Source organism: Amphiura filiformis, chromosome 6 (genome assembly GCF_039555335.1).
Source record: "Amphiura filiformis chromosome 6, Afil_fr2py, whole genome shotgun sequence".
In the NCBI taxonomy this organism is placed as follows: domain Eukaryota; kingdom Metazoa; phylum Echinodermata; class Ophiuroidea; order Amphilepidida; family Amphiuridae; genus Amphiura; species Amphiura filiformis.
In genome coordinates this window covers 42,926,648-42,951,940 of record NC_092633.1, presented here as the reverse complement: position 1 = coordinate 42,951,940, position 25,293 = coordinate 42,926,648, and the positions used below count along the sequence as shown (strand labels likewise).

The window sequence follows — 25,293 nt, the reverse complement described above, 5'->3', positions numbered from 1 at the left end:
TTTTCAAAAATTTTTATGCTTTATCAAAATTTTCCGCCCTTTTTTTTTTACCAATTCTTTTTGCCGCCCCATCTGCTTTTGCCGCCCCTGTTTTTGCCGCCTTCTTCCGCCGCCTTCATTTTCGCCGCCTGCTTTTACCTCGTAGGCTGGCGCTAAAGCTCCCCCAAAATACGCGCATGGCTTATAACAAACCTAGAGTTTTACATTTACGAGAAAATAGTTGTATAATACAATTTGTTGACACCCTTACAAAGTTGTCCTCTACTAATCAATGTGTTGTCAACTAAGTCCAAAGTCTGGGATTAGTGATGCTACTTTCTTCCTCATCTCCTCTCTCCTTTTCTCTCGGTCTCTGTCTGCTTTCAGTGTCTTTGGATATTGCCTCAAAGCCTGGAATGCTATCTTCATTATTCGTCTGGGGAAAACAAGATGGTTAAAAGAATATGTAATGAGACTGCTGTAAGTTTTGGGAAGCCACCAGCTCCAGCGTTTAAGATAGGGCCGGTCAGCCGGCCATTGGCCTGTAACTTTTTGGCCTGGCCGGTAACTTTTCTGACTGGCATCTAGTTGCTGGTCCGGCTGGCCGGTAACTTTTAAGGACAAGCCCGGCTGGCCTGTAACTTTTTGAGGCATATTTCGAACACTGACCAGCTCCTTTAACATTGTCATAAAGAAAACTTGAATATTAGCTTTAGACACGCTTGTTTCGTAAAGTAAAGTACTATATATCACATTAAAGGTCTTATGGTTTCCCCTTGGGATATACCTTTACAACAGGTTTTGACAATTCTATGTTTGCTGAATCCTGAATTAATTTTGCCTATCAGGTAGCATAAATTATTAGTATGTGCTGCTACAGTTTTACCACAGATAAGGTTAAAAAAATTTAAATTGTGGCATTCTTCTGAATAGCTCTTGATAGACCTTTCATTTCGATACAAAATCGTAATTTCTCATTAAAAGTTTGAAGTACTCTCTCTTATATGTGACGTGTCATGTCAAAATCAGACACTTTTGGGCAGGTTATAAATTTTGAGGTTTTTACATATCTTAAATATAGAGATATTTTGCTCCATAACGCCATTTTCCCCAATGAAATCGCACATTCCTAAGCGAAGATAATGAGTTCGTAAGTTATGGTATTATAAAATTGGAAATTGAGGTATCGACCTTTAAAAATATTATTGACAATGTTGAGAGTAAGAATTACCTTGAAAAATGTCTCAAAAAATACAAGATGCCAGTTATATTCCGGTCTGAAACTATCACACAATATTTTTAACATTAATAACATCACAAATTCGCAACAAACCCAAATTGTGAAAAAATCACCCCGGTCAGATTTTTAGCTATTTCTCCATTTACGATCCTGCCCAAAAGTGTCTGCTTTTGACATGACACGTCACATATTTCTCTTACTTTGTGTTATGCTGTGTTGCCAGTTCTTCTTTACGCCATCTGTCTATCCTCTCATTAGTCACAAAGTCTTGCCACGCTGAAAAAGTTTTAACTTGGAGGGTGGTGATGTAATGTTTTCTAGCCTTTTGAAGTTGAATCGATTGGTAATGCCCAAACTAGAAATGAAAGAAAGGAAAAGTTAATAAGGTAATTATTTGACAAAGGGTATCAGCATTTGGTTACATGTCTTCTAATGGTTTCCACTTTCATTATTCAGGGGCAAAGAAGATTTGCACAGCATCCCAGAACACACTATGTGCTGCACATGCGCCACTTATGTGAAATTCGACCTTTTTCATTTGACTTAACATTTCAAATTTCATCATCATCATCATCAGTCGGCTGCGAAGCAGGCAACTACAAGCTTTCTTCAACTATTGTGATCTTGGGCAAGCGAAACAATTTTGTTTGGCTGCAGCATCCCTTCAGTATCTCCCAGGAGGTGCTGGACATACTGTAAGTACAGTGTGCATGGCCAAATTTCATAACCCTATTTTGTCTTATTTTTGCAAGATCTTTAATTTTTGAACACTTGACATTAGTGCATGAAACCCCAGTTACCCATACGTACTATCCCAAACCTAAACCCCAGTGATATTGCTGCTGTATTGCACTCCTTCTTATACATGCTCCATGAGAACCTGCATGCATCAGGAACCAGTCCCTGATACACCCCTGAATCATAGAAGATTATCACGGTGTATTGTGGTGATAATCTTCTATGATTCAGGGGTGTATCAGGACTGGTTGTCAAAATGGGGGGGGGGGCAAAGATTACAATTTTCTAGATGTGCATCCTCTTGTCATTGTGCGTAAAAATGTTGCAATTTTACACAATCTCGGGGCCATATGGTGAATGTTAGTGTATAAAGTGACCAAACAGAATAAGTTCTCTACAATATTTAGTTGAATTTCTGCCCAGGTTTATCAAGCTGCCTTCCTGGTAAGAACTATCTGGCTATTTCCCCCTTTCCCCACCTAATATGTGATGCAATCAATCTAAATGAGTCGGATGTTGATCAAAATCAAAATTTAGTTTTCATTTTCATTACATGAGCCATTTTTAGAGCTTTATTTTGATGAAAACTCCATCACTTACAGTTCCTGAGATATGGCCATTTAAATATCTAAAAATCAATATTTTCGACATATGACCCACTTTCTTTCATCACATCAGATAATGTCATTACCATAATTCCAGAGACTGCTGCCATATTTAAGACAACAGTTCAAAAGATTCTAATCCTACCTTTTTCCAATAACTGAAGCACTTCCTCACAAGCATATACTGATACTGGTCGTCTGCAACTTGTAATTTGCCTCTCTTTATTTCCTGGGTGTACTGATGCCATGGCAACACACACATCCTTAGTAATATGTTACTATGGTAATCTATGGCTTTGTCCATATTTTGATGTGACATATGTACAAGTTTTTTCCATGGTTTAAATCCATAATTTCGTATTATAGACAGTCTGTAGTGTTCATCTGCTTTAGCATTTTGTGAGGCTATATGTTGAAGTCTTTGCTGCTTTTCCAGTTCCCTCTGGATGCAAAAAACAAAAGAAAAACATAGCTTACAAAAGAAATACATAGCCTACAAATTTCATCTTTATCAGAGGAAAAAATGTGGGTCCCAGAAATGGGCATTATCACCTTGTTGTGGATGATAACTATAGGGTCAAAAATTCCATAAAAATAACAAGTTGACCAAGTTTTGCTTTGCTCTCAATTCCAGATTTCTTCCTTCCTTCCTTCATTCATTCATTTCCACAAATAACAATATTCCAACATCAAGAAATATATCAATTACAATAAAATACAAAAGAAAAAAATATAAATATGGCAAAAAAGGCAGGAAGGCCAATAAGGCCTGAGAATTGCCTTTCCCTGACAAAATACAACCAAAGATGTTATGAAACCACCAAGTGTTTTGTTACGAAACCACCAGGTTATGAAACATATACAAAAAAAGACTAACAGACATGACAAATGACGGTGCTCGTTTCCGGAGTATCGTATCTTATCTTATCTTATCTTAGGTCATCTACGAAAATCTTGAAAAGGTATCAATATACATTTGCCCTTATTTGTAGGTGACATAATTTTTCCAATGTATAACTATGCTTAAGTTTGCTGAAGTTTTAAACCATTTACACTACATTATAAGAGAGAAGGCAGAACTTTTTGAATGACCCTCATATATACCTACCTGTTTTGCCAATCTCTTTTCTTCCTTTCTCCTTTCAATTTTAGCCTTCTTCTCTGCTTCTTCTGCTGCTATCCTTTTCTCTTGTTCTTCCTTAATTTTAGCCTGAAACATAACAAAGTATACATAATACAGCTTGTAAGAATGGTTTTGGCAGTATTGATAGTCATACAAACATAGAATAAAGGTTTGATTCTAATTAATCCATAATTGTTATTCTGATGTGAAGTAAGTATTTTTCTATCAAAGATTAAACTAATATTGCAATTAATGAAGAAAACTACCTTTACAGGACAATTACCATTTTGAGTAAGTGTTAGTTCAGGTGCAAGAGGAATCAGCACTACTACGCTTAAGGTAGCTGTGTGTGTACTCTCAGATACGCATGTAGTAAAAGTGCCATAACTTTGTAATTATTCACGCAAGACATGTAAAAGTATACATTTTTATAAAGGCAAGACATCAATGAATCTCAATATAAGTACAGTTTTGGTGTAAAACAACAATTATGAAGAAAATCACAAAAAGTGAATTTTTGGCAATTTTTGTTTGGTAAATCATAACAAAAAAACATTCTTTCCAAAAAATTTTGTTTTGCTTTTTTCTTAATCTTGAGGCACCATTCCAAAAACGTTTTTTATATTTTTTGATATTGGCCTTATTTTTTGAGATATTGACCATATAAGGCATCAAATTGAACTTTTTAAATTCACAAACGCCTATTTGCACAAAATGATGCCTAAAATCGAAAATAGACCAAAATATAAAAAAATGAGAAAACCGATTCTTGAGTCGATCATGCTATTTACGATGATCATATTTGCTTACCTATAGAAGCTGTATTTATTGAGTTATCGTGTACCTAAATCGTCATTTTACCGAGAAAATGAACATTGAAATAATGGCTGTTGAAGTTTGAAGTGGTCACATTTTGCACTTTCATCGAATCTCGCAGGAGAATACGGCAGTTTTTATTTTTCTACCTTACATTACATAAACATCGGATAAATCCACGGCCCCTTGAGAAGTTTGAGCGCAATCCATTCATAACTTGATATTTAAATCGGGGGAAAGAACTTGAAAAAACCCCACATTTTATCAACTAAAACGGAGCCATTTGACCACTAGGTTTTTGTGCTTCAGTGGTGTTTCCATAAGATGCGCCGCGCGCATGCAGATAAGCGTCGCATATGCGTAGCGTATTTGTGCGTTAACAAATTGCGCGATACGCAACGCGATGCGTTGTTGCGCGCGTGTACCCTGCTGGTACAACAAAGATTTTCTTTCCTTTTCAATTTCAAACACGAGTGGAATAGTGAAATAAAATCCTTAAAATATTGCAGTTGGAGTTTACAAATCTGGATTTTCATTCCTTGTATTTATAAAACACATAACAAAGTACAAACATATAAAAAAACCTCAATTTTGCGAAAGAAACAATGTCTAGAGTACACAGCTGCCTTAATGCTATAGAAGCCTGGCAGTATGCGCACGCATTATCACAATTTCCATTGTTTTTTGCCTGGCAGTATGCACGCGCATCATATTTTGTTCAGGGCACGTGTTTTAAAACTCCCACCACATCACAATAAGGCTATTGAACAGTGTAATGGTTGCACGGGGTTCACTCAAACATATCGATATACCAGTCCCTTGCCTTTGTTGATAAACATTGAGGTCAACTCATCTATAAAGCTTTCAGTGTATTGCTCATGTGCAATTTGTCGCTATGCTCACTTACCAGTCTCTCTTCCTCCTTCTTGCGTTGTCTCTCCTCTCTATCAGCTTTAAGCTTGGCTCTGTGTGCTGCTCTCTCATCCATGCCTGGGAACAAGAAAATATCAACCAGAATCATTGGATAGCTTTGAGTGTGATAAAAGATTATATTGCACAAGATATTTTTCTATCAAATACAAAATGAGAGTGATGCAATGGATGTGTCATTACAGAATTTGTAAAAGGGGACCCAATATCAAGAACAGGGACACAGGGCCTGTCATTCATATTTAGAAAGGGGGTACTCAATACAAATAACCATACTGGGATGTGCCGTTCGAGAAAAAAATCAGCTGGCTTGAAATTTTCCCCCGGACAAGTAACTTCTTATTGTCCCAGTCTGACCCGTATCAAACTTGTGGAGCTGATCTTGGCTGCAATGGTTTATGTAGGTCGATTAAGGCTTGTGTCGATTTGTTTGTTTGTTTTATTTCATCTTTTGCCTGGGTTACTCATTCAGTGAATGTTTTAAGGTATCCTCAGTTCTTCCATGAGGCCCAGGGGTCACATTAAAATATACATCAAAATACACATTCAAATATACATCAACATACATAAAAATAATTTAACAAAATATTTAAATACATAGGATCCATAAATATATATAGGTATACACAATCATGAACTTAAAATGGGCAAACTAACCCATATTTACAATTATAAAATAAATAACCAACACAGCTCATCAAATTTAAATACAAAGCACTTTTATCAAAATTATAAAATTCAGAAATTGCAAGCAAAAACCCAAACAAAACTTGGGGAATTTTTCAACAAAAGAAAAGATTTCAGAATTTCCAAAATACTGCATAAAAGGCATGTTTTGGAAACAAATAATCAAACAGTTTAAAGATTTGAGACAGCATAGTATTTATATAACAAGAAAATTCATTTTCAAATTCATACATGGCACTTTTATCAAAATTACAAAAGTCAAAATTCAGAAATTGCAAGTAAAAACCCAAACAAAACCTGGGGAATTTTTCAACAAAAGAAAAGATTTCAGACTTCCAAAACACATGCATAAAAAGGCATGTTTTTGAAACAAAATAATCAAACAGTTAAAAGATTTGAGACAGCATAGTATTTATATAACAAGAAAATTCATCATTTAGTATTTGAAATACATAAACATATTTCACAAGTTATAAAACAATTAAAGATTTTGAACATACTAAAACTTGATATTGTAAGAAATTTCATCATCATTTCAATTATTAAATATACACATTTCAAAACTAAAATTTTGATTTCAACATTGGCCAAATACAAGCTTAAGGCCATGTTCACAAAATTTTTACAGTGGATGAAATCAGTTTATAAAAAGATTTGCTACTTATTACATTTTTCACTAATAAATATTGCTAATATTAAATATTGCTAATATTACACACTTAAAAACCTGTTTTTGAAAATTTCAGATCAGATTGCAGACTATTCCATGCTTTGGCCCCCCTGAACAGGAAAGAACATCTTCCAGCTTCAGTTCTGGGTTTAAAATTGAGAGCTATATTACCGTGAGAGCTACCTCTTGTATTATGGCCATGATTGTTTCTAATAAGAGTAAATACATCATTTAGGCCTTCAGGAACAAGCCCGGCTAGGCATTTAAAGACAGTGATACACAAGTTATCATATCTATGATCACTTAGGAGCTTCCAGCCAAGCCTGTCCCTAATAAATGAAGAAGGTGTAAACTGTACATCCCTGGAATGGTTTATGGGATGATTTCAGTGGTCGGCAACTTTCTGTAAGCCTTGTGGTTCTGACAGAGCACTATAAAGATCATGACATGAGGTTGCATCACAGAAGTGGGCAATGATTTATTTGTTAATATCTAATTCTAAAGAAAATTATTTTTGCAATTCAAAAATTGTGTGTTATCCCTTTGTGATCTATCATGCTGGTGTTTTTCCAAGTAAGAACAAAAGACTTTTCCTGCAAAATGACCACAAAAGTTGATACAACTTTTTTACAGTAAGCCAACAATCACCTTTCAATGTAGGCGGCTTTTTACTGGCTGAAGAAGCTTGTGATGCATTGCTAGTTCCTGACATTTCTGTCTCATCTGAACGTGTCGTGGACATTGCTGAAGAGTCTGGTTCCGACCTGCATTAAAAGGGTTTTTTTAAATAAAATTAAAAACTGCACCTTGTTATTGGTTGGTGATGATTATGATTTGGCCTAGAGTAAAAATAATCTGTTAAATCCATGTTAATCTAATCAAAGAAATTATCCTCTTCCATGCATGCATTTTCCACGTTTTAAAAAGGTAGATTTTGCAATATACCAAGCCTTAAATGCACTCATTATATGCACCCAAACAGTCTTGTCATATTGAAGACGATTGTTCCGTTTAATCTTCGTTCCCATCTTTAACGGCTTTACTGACAAACCTAGTGTCATCATTTGCCAATCATTTTCGGATGGTATTACAATTAATGACAAAAACTTGATTTTCTTGAAATATTAATAGCTTAGCTGTGACAATCAACACATTAATAACAATTCCCCTTGAAAAGTCCAATTCTGTCGATAAACATTGTCACTTTCTGCATTCATGTTTTCTGCTAATAAGTGCATTCATTGGTTAACTGCAGACTAGAGCAGAGTTACAAATGATACTGCCTTTGCTTCTGTTGTATAATATGAGCAACAAATCCAACTTAGCAAGCATTGCTGTGGACTCCTTATATCTTGACCCCTAAACCCCTTCCTACACACAATCTACTCTCAATCTGGAAAAAATAATCATCGATACTATAGGAAAATTACACAACACACCTAGCACTTGATGTGGTCCTTTCACTGGTTGGGTTATCCCCATCCTGCACATGATCTAAGCCAGCTGGGTTTGCAGCACCATTACCTTCCCTGATATTGTTTAGCTGCCTTTGAAATAGTGCCTGTTTCTGGGTCATTTGAAGATCTTCAATCAATCTCTGTTGCTCACGTAGTTGTTGTTGCTGATCATGAAGGATCTTCTGTTGTGCAGCATACCTTGTTATGAAAGCAACAATGAAACACCTTAATTTGACTAATATTACATGTACACTACAAGATTCCTATTATGGCCACCTGCACAAGTACACTGTTGCCAAGGTACCTGACTGGTTCACACCTACACAGTATACGTCGAACAACTGAATACATGCACAACGTGTGGACCAATATATCTTTGTAAACATTTAAGGCCTATAACAAAATGTATATTTTGTACAATTGTACAACTATCGTTTCTACCCTATGACCTATAAAAGTTACCTGTTATCAAAGTGTCCGCAAAAAACTGGTCATCGCAAGTATCTTTAATGCTGAAAACTAAGGATATTCACGCAGGGACAGGCCGAAAACCTTACCTCGATCGTAAAATCCAGCCCATGCATGTCATAAATAATTCATTATTACATTGTGTAAATGTCAGTGATTGTGTCCATGTATTGTTATTGCACCTGCGAGTGCAGTTGTCACGCTGAATTTATACTCGATCGCTGGATCACCACGTGAATTCGCCTCTCGAAAACCTCTACGAGTTTGTTAAGCATCGAGCACACTGACTGGCTTAGCAATTATCAAAGTAGTTTTGTAAACCAATCAGGTTAGACGTACTTTACTGGCGGGTCACATGGGGTCACATTAATTAAGGACGTCGCGTTCATTGATTGGCTTACGATTGCAATTAATAGTTTTTGCAACCAATCACAAAACGGGTTATATGGCGCCCGGCCGTCGGAAATTTTACACACGTCCATGATGACGTCATGCCCCAGCGCCACGAGGTGGAGGCTTCGCTTTTCTGCGAAAGCGAGCGAGTGGTATAAAGTCAGTTTCACACCTGTGATTTAATGAAGCGCATCATAAAATCTTTGAGCACATCCACAGCGCATTTGACAGATAAAAATGAGATTTGCAATTCTGAGCAACGGGATTCCATGAAATTGAAGATTATGTAAGTTATTCTACAGGATCGGTACAGGATCTGCTGTATTTGAAGTGCATATTGAAGTTTGTAAGTTTGTGACTTCGTATGTTATGTGCAATAGATATTACAGGAAGCTTAAATTGGCACGCTTTCCTGCAATTTGTCTGTCGCTTGCGAAAGTTATTTGGAGTTCAGGGCACGTCACACCAAGTGTGACGTGACCTCGCTGGGCATACCTACACAGTACCATTGCTGCTACTGCACAGGACCCACCAGCAGTGGTACTGTACTGGTACTCCCCTGGTACTGCACAGTACCAGCCAAGTACCTTGGCAACGATGTACCTGGGCAGGCAGCCCCAATAGGAATCTTGTAGTGTAAGCAAGCATTTGATTCTTCTTCTCTGTTAATTTCTAATACCAATAATTCAATTTGGTTGTTATGAGAATTTTGCACTTTCAGTAACAGGATTGTTGAGGGCACATAAGATACTTAATTTTGTCAAATATACAAACTCTTGCCATCATATGCTATGTTTTTATTCTGATTTGACAACTTAATAGTTTGGTATGCTGTATGACACTCAAAATATATGTCCCATTGTTCTTTGCACAAAAATCATCCACTTCACCAAAGTTTCAAAAAGGCTGTTACTAGTGTTAACGCGGCTGTGTACTCTAGACATTGTTTCTTTTGCGAAATTGAGTTTTTTTTATATGTTTGTACTTTGTTATGTTTTTTATAAATACAAGGAATGAAAATCCAGATTTATAAACTCCAACTGCAATATTTTAAGGATTTTATTTCACTATTCCACTCGTGTTTGAAATTTAAAAGGAAAGAAAATCTTGAACCAGCAGGGTACACGCGGCAACGCAACAACGCATCGCATTGCGTGTCGCGCAATTTGGTAACGCACAGATACGCTTACGCATATGTCTGCGCCGACGCTTATCTGCATGCGTGGCGCATCTTATGGAAACACCACGGAAGCACTGATTTCACAAAACCTAGCGGTCAAATGGCTCCGTTTTAGCTGATAAAATGTGATTTTTTTCAAGTTCTTTCCCCCGATTTAAACATCAAGATATGAATAGATTTCGCCCAAACTTCTCAAGGGGATGTGGATTTACCCGATGTTCACGTAATGTTAGGTAGAAAAACGAGAACTGCCGCATTCTCCTGTAAGCTTCGATCAAAGTGCAAAATGTGACCACTTTAAACTTCAACGGCCTTTATTTCAATGTTCATTTTCTCGGTAAAATGACGATTTAGGTACACGATAACTCAATAAATACAGCATCTATAGGTAAGCAATTATGCTCATCATAAAAAGCATGATTGACTTAAGAAACAGTTTTCTCATTTTTTATATTTTGGTCTATTTCCAATTTTAGGCGTCATTTTGTTGCAAATAGGCGATTGTGAATTTTAAAAAGTTCATTTTGATGCCTTATATGGTCAATATCTCCAAATATAAGGCCAATATCAAAAAACTAAAAAAAACGTTTTTGGAATGGCGCCTCAAGATTAAGAAAAAAACAAAACAAAAATGTTTGGAAAAAGTGTTTTTTTGTTATGATGTACCGAACAAAAATTGCCAAAAATTCACGTTTTTGTGATTTTCTTCATAAATGTTATTTTTACACCAAAACTGTACTTATATTTAGATTCATTGATGTCTTGCCTTCATAAAAATGTATACTTTTACATGTCTTGCGTGAATAATTACAAAGTTATGGCACTTTTACTACATGCGTATCTGAGAGTACACAGCTACCTTAAACCGGGAGGGGTTGTACTCCATATACCTTGCACTACGGGTAAGTGCCACCCTCAAGACACATCTTTGTTTCATTCCAGAGACCCCCATTAATTTCTTTTTCCATCCCGAAGACCCCTATTTGAAATTCCCAGAGCCTTTTTAAAGGCTTTCTTTTCTTCAAAATAAATTAAATTTAGTTTCAAATTTGAGGTCCTAGCACTTATTTCTGAGAAATGTTTGGATATGTTAAAAAAAAAAGGGCATTGAAACTAGAAACTTCATGGTTTTTGATGAAAGGCGTTGATTGGGATGCCTCTACCATGGAGCGATTTAAATTTGGAAAGATATTATAATTACTGCTTATATGAGACCAAATTTTAAAATTCGACCTCAAATGACCTTTGACCTCAGTATATGACACCACCATGTCTGACCATGGCTCACCTATCCTGAAAATCTGAAGTCAATCTGCCAATCTATTCTAGACACAGTATCTGGAGGCCTTGCGGTGGAGGCATAAAAGCCACATTTTTAGTGTCGGAGACCCCATTTTATGTCCCCAAACCACAGTCCAGAGTAAATCTGTGTTGCACTTACCTACCAAAAGATTATTTGAGGAGCCCCCGTGTTGAATAAAACCATACACATATTTAAAACTTAACCAGTATTTACTTGTAGAGGGAACCATCACACAGTTCAACATCCTACCTGTGTTCAAAGTTATTAACTCTATACTGTATGGACCTCTTGGACCTATCAGTCCCTGAGCTTTCACTGCTAGGCCTTGGTGATGATGAAGGCGCTGCATTGTTCTGATTCCGATTTGCTGAGGGTTCACCAATGTTGGCTAATTCTTCTGCTGTCATATTGAGATGCCTTCTTTGGACCTGCCATGCAAACTTTGGTGCCCCCTTCAATCGATGTGAACGAGCAGGGCTTGATCCTTGGGAAGAGGATTCACTACAAGCTGAACTTTGATCGGAGCGTTCACTTCGTGCTGAGCTTTGAGTGGACCGTGCAGAATCTTGTTTTCTGGTTTGTTGTGCAAACAAGTCATCCTAATAATGAGAACAAAAAGGATTGAGTTGAATATTGTCTGTAACACATGTAGGATTTGCACGGTTTACATCAATCAAAACTTAACCAGGGTGTATTCAGAGCATGATCATTGTACTCTTCCTGTAGTAGTAATAGTAAATATTAACTGTCTATATAATCACGAGGTGAAAGATAATTGTTCCATTCTATGAGCCAGAAGAATGGAACATTACCTCTTTCACCGAGTGATTATATTTTAATTCAAGACAGTAAATACTTGTTTGATATAACTCATGTATAAATTCTATTACTTACAAACACTTTTTAAGGTAGGAAATGCATTTTTTATCATCATATCACCATGATTTGCCATGACTAGTCTAACATTTTGGGGTCAACCCCTTAACTGATCAGCAAGTGTAAGAGTAAGCACACAGCATGTTTCCATTTTTACACCAAAATGGTGATTTATAAGTCTGTTAATATAATAGATTCCATAGTACATTGGAGTGTTGGGAAAGGTTAAAGATCATTGGACCTCAACCATTGTCCAAAATAGGTAACACAATTAAGTATTATTGATCTCATCCTAACTGCATATGAGCCCACCAATTGATAATAATACCTGCACAAAAATAAAGGTTACTTCAAACAGTTGTGGAATGGATAATAACTTAAACTGCTGTGCATGTAAATTTTTTCCCTTAGTCAAATAGGGTTCTGTCACCTATGAACAGCTATTATCTAGAATGAAGAAAAGCAAGATAGAAAAAAAAGAATATAAATGTCCAAGATTATTACAGTCAGTGTCAGCATGAACGTCAAGAAAAACAAGGCAATCATTCCAATCCAAACACTTGATGACAGTGACCTGGAAATAGCACTCAGTGAAATAGTTTAATGCCTTGGGGCTTGGGTTGGTAGCAGCATAAAAGATTTTAATATCAAGAAAACCTGCAACAGCATGTGCAAGATATGGAAGAACAGCCTGCCTAGAAATCTGAAAATCAAGCTTTTCACCACTACAGTTGAATCAGTTCTGATGTATGGTGCAGAAACCTGGACAATTACATCAAAAGTTTAGAAGGCGCATGATGGTTGTTACACAAGATACTGAGAAAAGCACTTAATGTTACCTGGCAGTCACACACCGCCAATAATGAGCTGTACCGCAATCTCTCCCCCATCTACGAAAACCTGAAAACTGAAAAGCTGGATACTGTGCCAGAAACGAAACAAATGCAGCTATACTCTGATCAGCTCTTAATAGGCGGGGACTCATAACATCGTGGATTGATATACAGAATGGCGTACACACAGTTAGGCGCAGCACCTACGCGAACTGCGCTTTGGGTTTTGCGTGAATGACGGGTGCTTTTGTGAATTTACGCGTGCGTAAGTTGGAACTTTATTGACTCGCGCAGTAACAAAAACCGAATAATTCCCGCCTATTAAGAGCTGATCATAGTATACCAGTATCTTGCTGTGGCAGCCTACACATGATAAAACATCACGAGAACAACCACAGAAGGACTACATTAACCAACTCGATACAAAGATAGAGATACAAGACATTAGGAACTGCATGCAGAACAGAGTCCTTTGGAGAGTCATCAGCGGAGTCCGACTGGACAAGTTGACCTAATATAAAAGCAAGCATGTTGGCCTAATGTGAGACTACTAATGTCTATTTAATTGTGATCATACTCACTATTTCATTCCCCTTTGATTCTGGCCTACGGTGAGACTTCTCTTCCTTGACATCATGAGTCACGCCCTCTATAGTATCTTCATTCCTATTGGTCCATAACTTTCCAGTAGCAGCTGCTTCCAAGAAGGCGGCCATCTTGGATCGGGTTTTATCTTGGTTGTTATGCAAAGCCTGTTGCTTATGGTCAATTGCAATCCAATTCTGCCATGCATAAAAGTATTTATGCAAAATGCGTTGTCTGTTGTGTGTCACAGCCAGCTGCTGCTTTCTGTATGGTGCACAATATTTGAATCACAATTTGAAAACAGAACAAAAATGTTTTATGAGGTGTATCACGCGGCATTTTATTACATTACATAATAAAGTTATCATTTATACAAATCCTGAGAAACTGGAAAGGGAGAACACTTTAGAGTCTGCACATGGCATTGCTATTACCAACCCTAGGGGGATTTAGAGTCTGCACATGGCATTGCTATTACCAACCCTAGGGGGATTTGACCAGCGTGGGGTTCATCACCCACACAGATCACATGACGCAAGTAGCTGTACATCATCATCATGAATCCACACTTTTACTGCAGTGTATACGCAAACGCAAGTGTGACTACGTGTTATGCAAGAGAGTGTTAAATTCGTCATGCCTGGAACCTGTGTGCGTATGCAAGCTTACAAGTTGAATTCAGTATTTTGCAGGTTGCAGCTAAACATTGCCGTTTTATTCTGTTATTTTATTGCTGATATCAACAGAGAAATCACCAAAGTTTTTGTAAGGCTGAGTGGCAATGATTAACTGACTCATGAAATAATCATGTTAATTATACAATCTTCAGCTTCTTTTCGTTGTTGAAAGGGATTCAATCATGTTTCACTGTTGTTCATCGATGTTTAACAACTCGCTTCCGGCACGTCTGCATGGTTTACCTCGCTCGGAAGTAAACCACGCAGACAACGCAAACGCATCGTTGTTAAACGGTGATGAACAACGGTGAAACCCCTAAAGTAATGTGGATTCAGGCCTGAGCAAAATTTTTACAAAACATTGATCCCATTTGACAGGTGCTATGACCATATACTTATTTTTATCTTTTATGACTACCACCCAGACTACTGGTACCTAAATTTTTGTATTTTAAAAAGACATATCAAAAGACAATGAGTCAAAGTCTTTCAAAATGAATATTCTAGTGCTAGTGCTATCATTAACAGATCTTTATATCTTCATGACTCAATTTCCATAACTTTGGATGCTTTTTATATGTTTTTTTCAGACCTAAAATTCATGGACACATGACTCTAAAAGCCAGGAGGTGGTTCTGGCCTCTAGGGCATTCCTGGTAGTCTTGATGCTTTTGAGTAACAGGGTGGTAAGGGTAATCTGGCATTATTCTTATTCCTCAAACCTACCTGTGAGATTCTTTGATATATATTTCTGCTTCCTTTGTTTCTCTCTCTGCTCTACAAGCTCTTACATAGGCCTTCCATGCATTCCAGGCTCGAACCAGACACCTCCAGTCCGAAACAGCTCTGGCTTTGCCCATCCTGAGGCGACGGTGCACAACAAGTTGGTACCATGCTTGGAAATGTCTCTGTAGACTCTGTGCAAAAATTAGAACAAAATAATTATATAATATAGTTCATATGCTGGAAAATTGAGGTGTGGGGATCAGGACATGCCAACAACTTCTGGCAGGTCAAAGGAAAAACAAATTCTGACAACACCTAGTAAAGAGATGCAAGCAGGCTACATGATGCAAGTGTCTGTATTCATGCCTTAGAACCATATTGTAACATTTCTAACAGAAATAGAATTGCATTCCTATTCCACAAAATGTTAGTTTGCACTGTCACATAAGTATTAGGATAAGCCCCTTAAAATTTCTACCCGAACGGATGAGGCAAAACAAAGAAAATCGCTATTTAATAAATAATCAAAATAAATTTAAAAAATAAAATTAATTTTGGATTTATATAGCGCCGTTTTCCAGCTAGATCTTGAAGGATTCAAAGCGCTGTAATTTTGCTGCCATGATAAATCATCACAATCAGATCACATCATCAGTTGCAGCCAAATCTGGCGCAGACCTATCCGCACTTAGATTGTAACATCCACCAATTATCTGTGCAGCTCCCCAAATTCCATTGGGTGGAGGAAGTTTTTGATAACCAAACAACTAATCACCGATTTTTTGAAAGCAGGAGGAAACCGGAGATCCCGGGTAAAACCTGCAAGAACGAGCATGGAATTGGGATAAACCAAATGCACATACAGTCCTTGGGCACGGCCGGGGCTTGAACCCGGGAACTCAGCGGTTCATTAAGGCGAGGGAACTACCGCTGTTGCCAATGTGTATCAATGTGATTGAAATTGGTCCTTTTGATGTGTTATAACCACCCCGCACGCCATGCATGTACTGTCTTATGAACATAGCATACACTTTCCAACTAATATTTCGATCATAATAATTAAACAGCATACTCCATACTAGTTTTATTCAAATTTTCTGATTTTGTCACAACTACAGCACCTAAAGCCGTGATTTTTACAGGGTATATGAGTTTACTAATATGTGACATGATCAAGGCGATCAAGGGGAATGAGTTACATGTCTGCCCTGGTCGAAAATGAGTTTTACACTTGTTTCTAAAGAGGACATTTAGAGCTTTCAGAAACTGAAAATCCCATGTTGATACGACTTTTCTTTGTGAAGTTACGTCAATTTATCAATCGCTGAAAACAATATAAAATAAAAGAATTGTAACACTTTCTTTGCCAATATCTCAAAATCAATATTACTGGCGACATCCGACTCATTTCCCTTGATCGTGTCACATATTGTGTAAAAATCAGAACTTTGAAAAAACATTGAGGGCTTGCTCTTCAGAAATTGTTACAATATGGCTTTAACTTAATTCAAAACAACACATCTACTAATACATGACTTACAATGTACTCCACACATACAAATGTATGAAAGAGAGTTGTATCGATTTCCAATAGACAGGTCTTTGCAAAGTTGGAAAACTTTAAAAGAGGTAAAAATTTGCATTTTTGATTAAAACCAGAATACCTTCAAAGGTTTCAAGTTACAAAATTCGCTACACAAATCAAATTTGTCAATTTTATAACAACAAAAGTATAGAACATACAAGAGGATATATTAAGGCATGTGTTTTTGCAGCAATCTCACCTTCAAGTCTTCAGCCGCTTTAGCAGCCTTTAGTTCTTGAGCTCTGAGCATCAATTCTTGCCTTTCTTCTTCCAGGAGTCTCGCAGCTTGCAGTCTTGCTTCTGCTTCAGCTCTCTGACTAAGCTCCTCCTCAAGACGAATCTTCTCTCTTTCTGCATCTTCATATTCTTTTTGCCTGTGGATATTAAACATATAGAAAAATCCATAAACGGTCTTACAAAAAGGTATGGCTCTCTGTACACGGGACCGACGGAAGGACGGAGTACTTTCATGATTCATTTACCTAATTTAATCTACAGATGTTGCCAATTAATTTCAGACTTTTTTTTTCCAAGTCAATATCCCAGCAAATCACCACAGCCGGGAATTGAACCCGGGATCTCATGCACTAAAGGCAAGTACCCTAACCATTGCGCCACGCTCTCTGTTTCTTCATCATTTATTATATTTGGCTACTAAGACACCGTGAGAGAGTATGCAATCATGACTAGGTGAGATTACCTGTGTACCACACGTGATCTCAGTGGTATAACATTCGACCGATAATAGTGAGGTCTAGGATTCAAACCCTGTTGGTCCCGATTTTTTCTACTCTCTCAATTTTTTATATGTCAGTTTGCCTGAGCTTCAAAAGTCATTTAAATCATATTTTCTTGAACTTGCATAATCTATTTCCAATCCTCACATATATTAATTGTGTCTCACATTATCTTACGCCGCCTCCTTTCTTCATTAAAATAGTGAAAGAGAACAAAAACAGAATGAATAAGATGTTTTCAATATTACAATCACAGTGTCTACCATACCTGTTCCTAGTCTCTTCCACAGCTAGCCTTTGACTCTGCATTTCTTTACGGATCTTAGCCATCTCCTGTTGGATGAGTCCTTCTTCTCTTTGTCTTCGCAGTGCCTTCTGTCTTTCCTCCTTCATCACCATCTGTCTTGCCTGTAGCTGGGCATCTTTGTGTACTTGACGTTGCTTAAGTTGCTGCTGTTTTTCTTGGTCTCGTTTCTCACGATTTTCTTTTACCTTATGAGAGAAAAGTTATACCAACATAAACAGGTAAATGTATACGTAGACCCCACTGGCTATTTTGGCTATTTAACATGGAGCTCTATGGGGGACTTAATGTAACCCAATTTTTTAGCTTCCAAAAAAAGCGCCCAATACTGGATATTTGGGCGGATTTACCCGAATTTAGAATGCAAAACACCCAATTGGGCGGAAAAGCACTTGACTTTAAAACTTCCGGTACTTGCTAAGAAGTTACTGACTGATCAATAAATGGTCACAAAACCTATTGTAATTTCAATTTGGAGCTTTAGAGACTCAAAACCTTTATAAATCGGCTAAATTGAAAGGAAAATACATCAAATTACTGCCGTGGCCTGAGACTGGCAAAAGTAGCCCAATTTTAGGCAAGTAGCGGCATGCTTTTTTTAGTAGCGGCAAGTGATCGCCAAGTAGCCCAATTGTGCGCCTAAGGCGCAGCGTTGGCATCACTGGTCGCCAATGCTCGTCACTCTGTCAGTTGTGCTATGGCATGGTCCTTTAACGTGTGATGACGCACGACATGTACGTACTGTGTTATGAACATGGATTTTGACAAAATTACAGCACCTAAAGTCATGATTTTTGCAGGGTATGTTAGTTTTATAAAGTACATTACAATCGTGTAATAAACAGAATTTTGAGGGCGTCCTCCTCAGCAAATGTTACAATATGGCTTTAATACCGATGCCGGCTTGTATTAAGAGTCAAGAGTGATCTCATATGAAGCTTACCCTCTTCTGTCTAGCCTCCATTGTAACCGTTGGATCTTTCCTCTTCTTTTTATCAGCATTTAATCCTAGATCTCTCTTGAACGTTTTCTCTACCACTTCTTTGTCCAGCATTCCTTGCAAGATCCTATCCACCGTCAAGCTGTCATCTCTGGATTCAATCTCATGGAACAGATCTACAATACATAGACAATCAATGACATAAACAAATGTCACAAACATCATATAACCTGATCAAATAACTATCTGTGACCCAATCTGATCCACTCAGGCTAAAGTCGGAAATTCTGAATATTGAGTTCCATTACTACCTTACTTACTAATGTTGATTGCAAAGTTATGAACCTTTTATATATCCATTTTCTTATGTTCACTTTTTGCCTTGATCTTTGTTTCATTATTGCCGACTTTAGCCTGATTGGATCAGATTTGGTCACATAGAGCCAAAATTGTTGGGGTTTTTTCAGCTATTATAGGCAGATTTGCACCTTGACTAAAATATTTTATATGTCAAAATTTGATCATTTTAAATTGCTCTTTAAATTAAGACAACAATCTCTCAAACACAAATTCCCCAAAAGTTTCAGATCTTATTCTCATGTGAAACTGGTAACATTTTTGAAAAGACAATATAACATTATGCAAATACTAATTGTCTGTGAGTGTGCTGGATGAAATATAATCATGAGGTAAAAAATGAATTGCATGTTCCACTTAAAGAGCCTGTATTTTGCAAATGAAAAGGGACAATGCATCTTTCACTGAGTGACTATATTTTTACCATTACACAAATATTATTATTCTAAAATAATTATAAGAATATTTACAAGGTGGATCAAGGTTAATTTAAAGGATACGAAAAACGTTCCTGCTCACTTTACTAGCCCCAATTTTACGGTAAATTGACTCTTTTGGCCATACTGACAGGAGCCTGCAAATTGCCACAAAATCTTTAAACAAATTGTTTTCACTTTTTTAGTCAGAAATTAAACTTGTGCTAAAATATATGGAGGTCAATATTGCCATAAAATATTGACAAATATTCCTCCTTTTTATTTAAAGAGGATGGGGTGGCTCCCAAATCTGCCCTTGAGTATTTTTGAGTGAATACATCATACCTTAGTTACTGGTTCATGCTTGGTTTGCATACCTGTTGGCAACCCATTGACTTTGTGTTGTGATCATTTTGATCTTGGTTCTGAACACTGATAGCGTGAACAACCAGTTGACATGGTAACAATTGATTTTGCGTCGCACTACTACAGAGGATAACTTATCTGAGGTATATAAAAATATGAAAACACATGACATAACTAAAATCTAATCTACAAAACGTACCTGTAGAAGACACTTTATTGTATGGATCCACTATTCCAGGTTCATTTTCTTCCAGCATACTCTCCCAGTGGTTCTGAAGATCAGTTTTCTGTGTTCGCTTAGATACCATGTGAAGATCCACATCATCATCATCAAAGATGTCATTGTCATTGTCATCTTCAAGGTTGATTTTCTCTGCCATCCATTGGCTTAGTAAGTCTTGGGCTAATGTGAAGAGGTAAGACAAAAAATGATTATTGATTTCCAGATGCTTTGAAAATGGCTATGTTGCCCTTGACTAACGAGTAAAACGTCCAGTTGCCATGGGCGCGATACACTAACAGGACAGCTAAATTTGGCATCAAGATGCCGACAAAAACCATGAAATGAAAGTAAAATACTGGGCGAAATTGTAAAATGTATGCTTTGTCATAGGTTTTTCTTCAGGCCTTGACTGATCGCTACCGAGAGTTTTATAATGTAGGTCATGGTTTCATCACAACTCATATCATTAAAATACTTCCTTAGGGTAGGAAAACAACTGTGTTGAACTTGCTTTGGGTCAAGTTTACATGAATGAAAAAGACTTTCTTTGGGTACTTTTTTGAAAGTCTCTGTACGCAGGTGATATACAAATGTTCGGGTGCTGGAAAAAATTGGGATTGAACTGACTATGCAATGGGAAATCTCTTTAGAACAAAAAGCTGCGTTTCTTTGGCCATATGATTTGTCATCCATACTTGGGACAGCAACTCCTGCAAGGTATGGTGGAAGAAAGTGCAGGCATGGTATAGCAGGGACTGCCTTTTGTGGAGAGCGAGAGCAATCGCTCTCTACTGCTCTCCTTAAATCTGCAGAGATGTCACAGGCTGACCCAAAAAATCCTGAACTTATGAAGCGTAGCGAGCGAGCGAGCGAAGCTGTCGCAAGAACACTGTGGGGGTCCGGGGCCCGCTTAAGGTCCCCCAGTGGGGTCCAGGGGCGAATCCCCGGTAGGGGTCGAGGGGGCTTTATTACATGGACAATATGGCTGATGTTGATATATGTGAAGCAGAAAGATAAGACAATAGGGCCACTCTAAAGCGGGGAAAAAATTTAAAATTTTTTTTTTTTTTTTTTTTTTGAAAATCCGAATATTTTTTTTAATCCCCAAAATCCGAAATCCGGATAAATCCGAAATGTGACATCTCTGAATCTGATATAGGAGAGTGATTTTAGCTCTCCTTAATTAGTTGACCAGTCTCTCCTTACATTCTATTTTAAATGCTCTAAACAGCTCTCCTTGAAGGCTCCAGAAGAGCAATTTAACACTCTCCTGCAAATTCCAGAAGTCAGTCCCTGGTACAGGCTACACAAAGGATGGCTAGATCATCCCCTGGACATTAAAGAGAGGGTTTTTTTTTCAATTTTCCATTATCGCCTCAAAATATTAAAACATTAGAACATAAAAACGATTTTACTGTGTCTGATGACTCCGATCATATCTGCTACTGTTCGTATTATCATCCTCAGCATGCATGATAGCAAGAGGGAGAGACAGAAAGCTTACCCTCTGTGTATGCTTCATTATGATCCTGCAATACATTTATGGTTGCCATAGCAGAGCCGTGTCCAGATAGCAGGTTGTTTTGACGGCGGGGTTTGCCTACACCAAATGTTATGGCTGCTGCTTCATCTGATGCTGCCTCAACTTTCTACAAAGAAAAACAGATTGATTAAATGCTACATCTAAGGGAGTGGTCATTAAGTATGTGCTAAATTGTGTAGCCAACAGGTGGCTCATAAGCTCTTGTCCATAAATCATGTCGGACACTCATAATAAATCATACAATTGCCCCACAGACATTCACTATATTTTACCTACAAAATCATATTAATCAATTAATAAATAAATTTATGAATAATCATACCTTTATCCAGTCTTGCACATCATCTGTATGGCTTGGTTTCTGAAATATATACAAAAAATGTACAAAAGGATTGAAACACTTGTGACTGAAATACATAAAGATTTTCAGGATTCAAAGATTATTTGCCCTCCCCCAGATTCACTTGCCTTTACCCCCACCCCTAAAGAAACAATTTGGTGTCATAATGAGGTTTAAATTCTACTATGTCAAAAGTTCACTTTAAGTCAAATATAAGGTTTGCTATATCAAATATGAAATAAGGTTCACTATGACACATTAACTTTAACCTAATCCTTGTCCTAACCTGAACCTAAACCTAGCCCTAGCTAACTTTATTTCATGAATATTCGACATAGCATACCTTATTTCATATTCAACATAGCAAATCTGATTTTTGACTTGGCAAACCTTCAACATATCCGACAGACACCATAAAATCAACATCAATCCTGAGATGAATTTCAGTATGAACCCTTGCAGTGGTGGTACCTACTTTGATAGATGGTGCAGGAGTAGCAGCAGGCTTGTCTCTAGTCCATCTTTTCCACCTGTATAGATCAGATTTGCCTGCAGAGCCTGATGAAGAGGATGCCATTGCTAGGATCTACACTTATCTACCTGAAATTTAAAATAATAAATTGATTATGAATTTACAATGCTATACAAGCCTATGAGTACGAGGTTATCAAAAATTGCGACTTGATAATGAATTTGCCTCTCGCAATTTACATATCAATACCAGGGACATTAAGCGGTGGCCCGGGGCCAGTGGATTTTGAGTCGGGCCAGTAAACTTCTAACAATGCTGGCCCGGTGGGCCACTAGATTTTTGAACCTGATATAACACATTTGAGACAAAAAGATATAATCAGTGATGGCCATATTTAAGGGGGTTCGAAACGATGTTTCTGGAAAACAGAAACTGAATTTAGAACCATTTGAATAGATTGAATAAGTTAAGCTAAATACACTGAGCAAAATAGTTTTTGTTTGAAGGAAATCGGACATACGGTTGTCAAGATATGCATGTTTTAGTTTCTTTGTATTCTATTGTTTTTGCCAATATATTGATGAAGTTAATGAGGAAAATTGGCATAATGTGCTCATGAATATTCATGTTTGCCAATATTATACCAATATCTTATGAATAAACCTTCATACTACTTTTATTTTATATGATTTTGACATGAAACTTTGCCAATGTGTTTCTATGGCCTAAAACATTACCATTTGCATAATTAATTAGCATTATACTTAAGGCTAATTAATTATGCAAATATGCAAATTAGATTTGGCGGAAAATCACATGTTAAAGGTTTAGGTCATAGAGACACATTGGCAAAGTTTCAGGTCAAAATTCTTAAAGGTAAAAGTAGTATGAAGGTTTATTCATAAAATATTGGGAAAATATTGGCAAAAATTAATATTAATTAATGAGCACATTTTGCCAATTTTCTTCATTAACTTCATCAATATATTGGCAAAAACAATAGAATACAAAGAATCTTTCAACAGCAATATCTCAAAAACCGTTTGTCCGATTTGGCTCAAATTTTAGAATTTTTGCATATATCTCTCTGCAACAAGTCTATTTTAATCTCAATCAGAGCAACTTGATTTTGCCTTTCATACCACCTTAAACAGTTTCTGCTCCATCTGTCATCTGTAATTTATATCTTTATTTTGAATGATTTTTCATATATTTTTATTCTTGTGTTGCTAGCAAGTTGGAAATATATGGCTGCTTTTTACATTGATAGTAGGCCTACATACTACTTCCAATCTCTTGCGTGCTCTAATATGATGATAGCGATACCGCAAAAACACATATTTGAACCTTTGTGAACTTTTGGAACTAAAAAAGGCAGGACTACTGACTGAATTTGTGTTAGTGACTAACTCTACATTGAGTACATTCAGTACAAAACAAATAAAAATGTTAAGGTTTGCTTGACTTTAAAGGGCTCGGATAGCAAAGTTTCCACATATTTTTTGTGGGAGAGCACATCAGACATATCGAATTGCATTTTGAAAACGAGGATGTCCTTCTGATATCATAAAATTTTGATTTTTTTTTGTTAAATTCGCGATATACACATTTCATGCCAAATGAATAAAAATTCATACAGATTTTTCCCAAAACACCAAAAAAAAAAAAAGGTCTTTTTTTTTTTTTTTTTTTTGCAGTAGAACATATTGAAAAAGCTGGGCCAGTTAATTTATTGCAGGGCCACTAGATTTGCCATTTCACTGGCCCGGAGGGTTCGTGAGAAAAAATTCCCGTTTGTTGACGTTTATCAAACAAAATTTTCGATAACACTAACAGTAACAGGTCATACTAGGATTTCAATTTTGTATTAATGAAGTTGCATGTTGTTTTGAGGAATAACACGGGAAGTTTTGAGTTTTATTTCAACTGGTGGTGTAGGAAGGTGAGTGAATTCGTGATGAGGTTTTCTTGTTTAACGATCCGATAGTACTATACGAGATGTAGGCTAAAAAGGTCTTACGCATGCGCAGTGGTGTTCTTGAAATCATCTAGAAATGCTTCATTCACTGGTATCGTTTCAGGCGGTCTTGGTACGAGTAACATGGGATCAGCGTTGGAAATAGCTGGTTATCACTGACTGGGTTTTGCGTAGGCCGTAGCAAAATGCTACACAATTTTAATTTAATATCACTTTGCTACACAATTTTGGAGTTGAGTAGCATTTTTATATACCTCCATGCATAGACATTAACAGACTTCACACTGAAGTATGTGAATGTACCAATGTCAATGAAATTAAGTGAATGAAAATTAAAAATTAAAAGCAAATTTTGCTACCCGGTCTAGCCCGTAGCATAAATTGATTTAAAAAATGCTTAATTCCAACATGTCCAACACAGCAACCCCGGGACAGCAACACTGCATGGGATATCATATTATACTTACCGGTACCACAGAATGATGTCTATAGACTACACGTCTTTGCTGTAATTAATTAGTGAAATAAACAAAATTGAACGCCACAAACTGATGATTTCCTGCATCTCCAACGTCAACAACATCAACCTTTGACCCAATGTTGGTGTTTCTGAAAATCATTAAAATTATATATCTATAAAGCCTCAGGCAAGGTAACTATACTTTCAACTTTTTGAAAATTATTTAACTTATAAATACGTACAAAACACTTCTACTTATTGCAATTGTTTTTATTTTAAATATGTC

At 36.9% G+C, this 25,293-nt stretch overlaps 1 protein-coding gene across 1 annotated transcript; it reads right to left on the bottom strand.

Annotated features, from left to right (window-relative positions):
* Nucleotides 1-168: 168 nt before the first annotated feature.
* On the bottom strand, nt 169-25,154 carry LOC140155448 (coiled-coil domain-containing protein 191-like). Its single transcript, XM_072178306.1, has 18 exons — nt 25,021-25,154; nt 22,573-22,697; nt 22,080-22,118; nt 21,719-21,863; nt 20,191-20,394; nt 18,856-19,028; nt 17,877-18,100; nt 17,071-17,245; nt 15,287-15,477; nt 13,880-14,147; nt 11,839-12,188; nt 8,228-8,443; nt 7,437-7,552; nt 5,409-5,491; nt 3,671-3,772; nt 2,708-3,004; nt 1,420-1,574; nt 169-415 (listed from the first exon to the last, which is right to left on the bottom strand). Exons 2-18 carry the CDS (start codon nt 22,672-22,674, stop codon nt 280-282), a joined length of 2,976 nt encoding a protein of 991 aa, XP_072034407.1. The 5' UTR covers nt 22,675-22,697; nt 25,021-25,154; the 3' UTR covers nt 169-279.
* Between the last annotated feature and the right edge of the window lie 139 nt (nt 25,155-25,293).

Bases quoted from the DNA above. Each gene is read 5' to 3' on its own strand.
- LOC140155448 (XM_072178306.1), bottom strand. From the start codon at position 22,674: ATGGCATCCTCTTCATCAGGCTCTGCAGGCAAATCTGATCTATACAGG. The intron at 18,101-18,855 runs GTAAGCTTCATA...TTCTCTCATAAG, and splicing joins TGGAGGCTAGACAGAAGAGG to GTAAAAGAAAATCGTGAGAA. The intron at 15,478-17,070 runs GTGAGATTGCTG...ATTTTTGCACAG, and splicing joins AAGCGGCTGAAGACTTGAAG to AGTCTACAGAGACATTTCCA.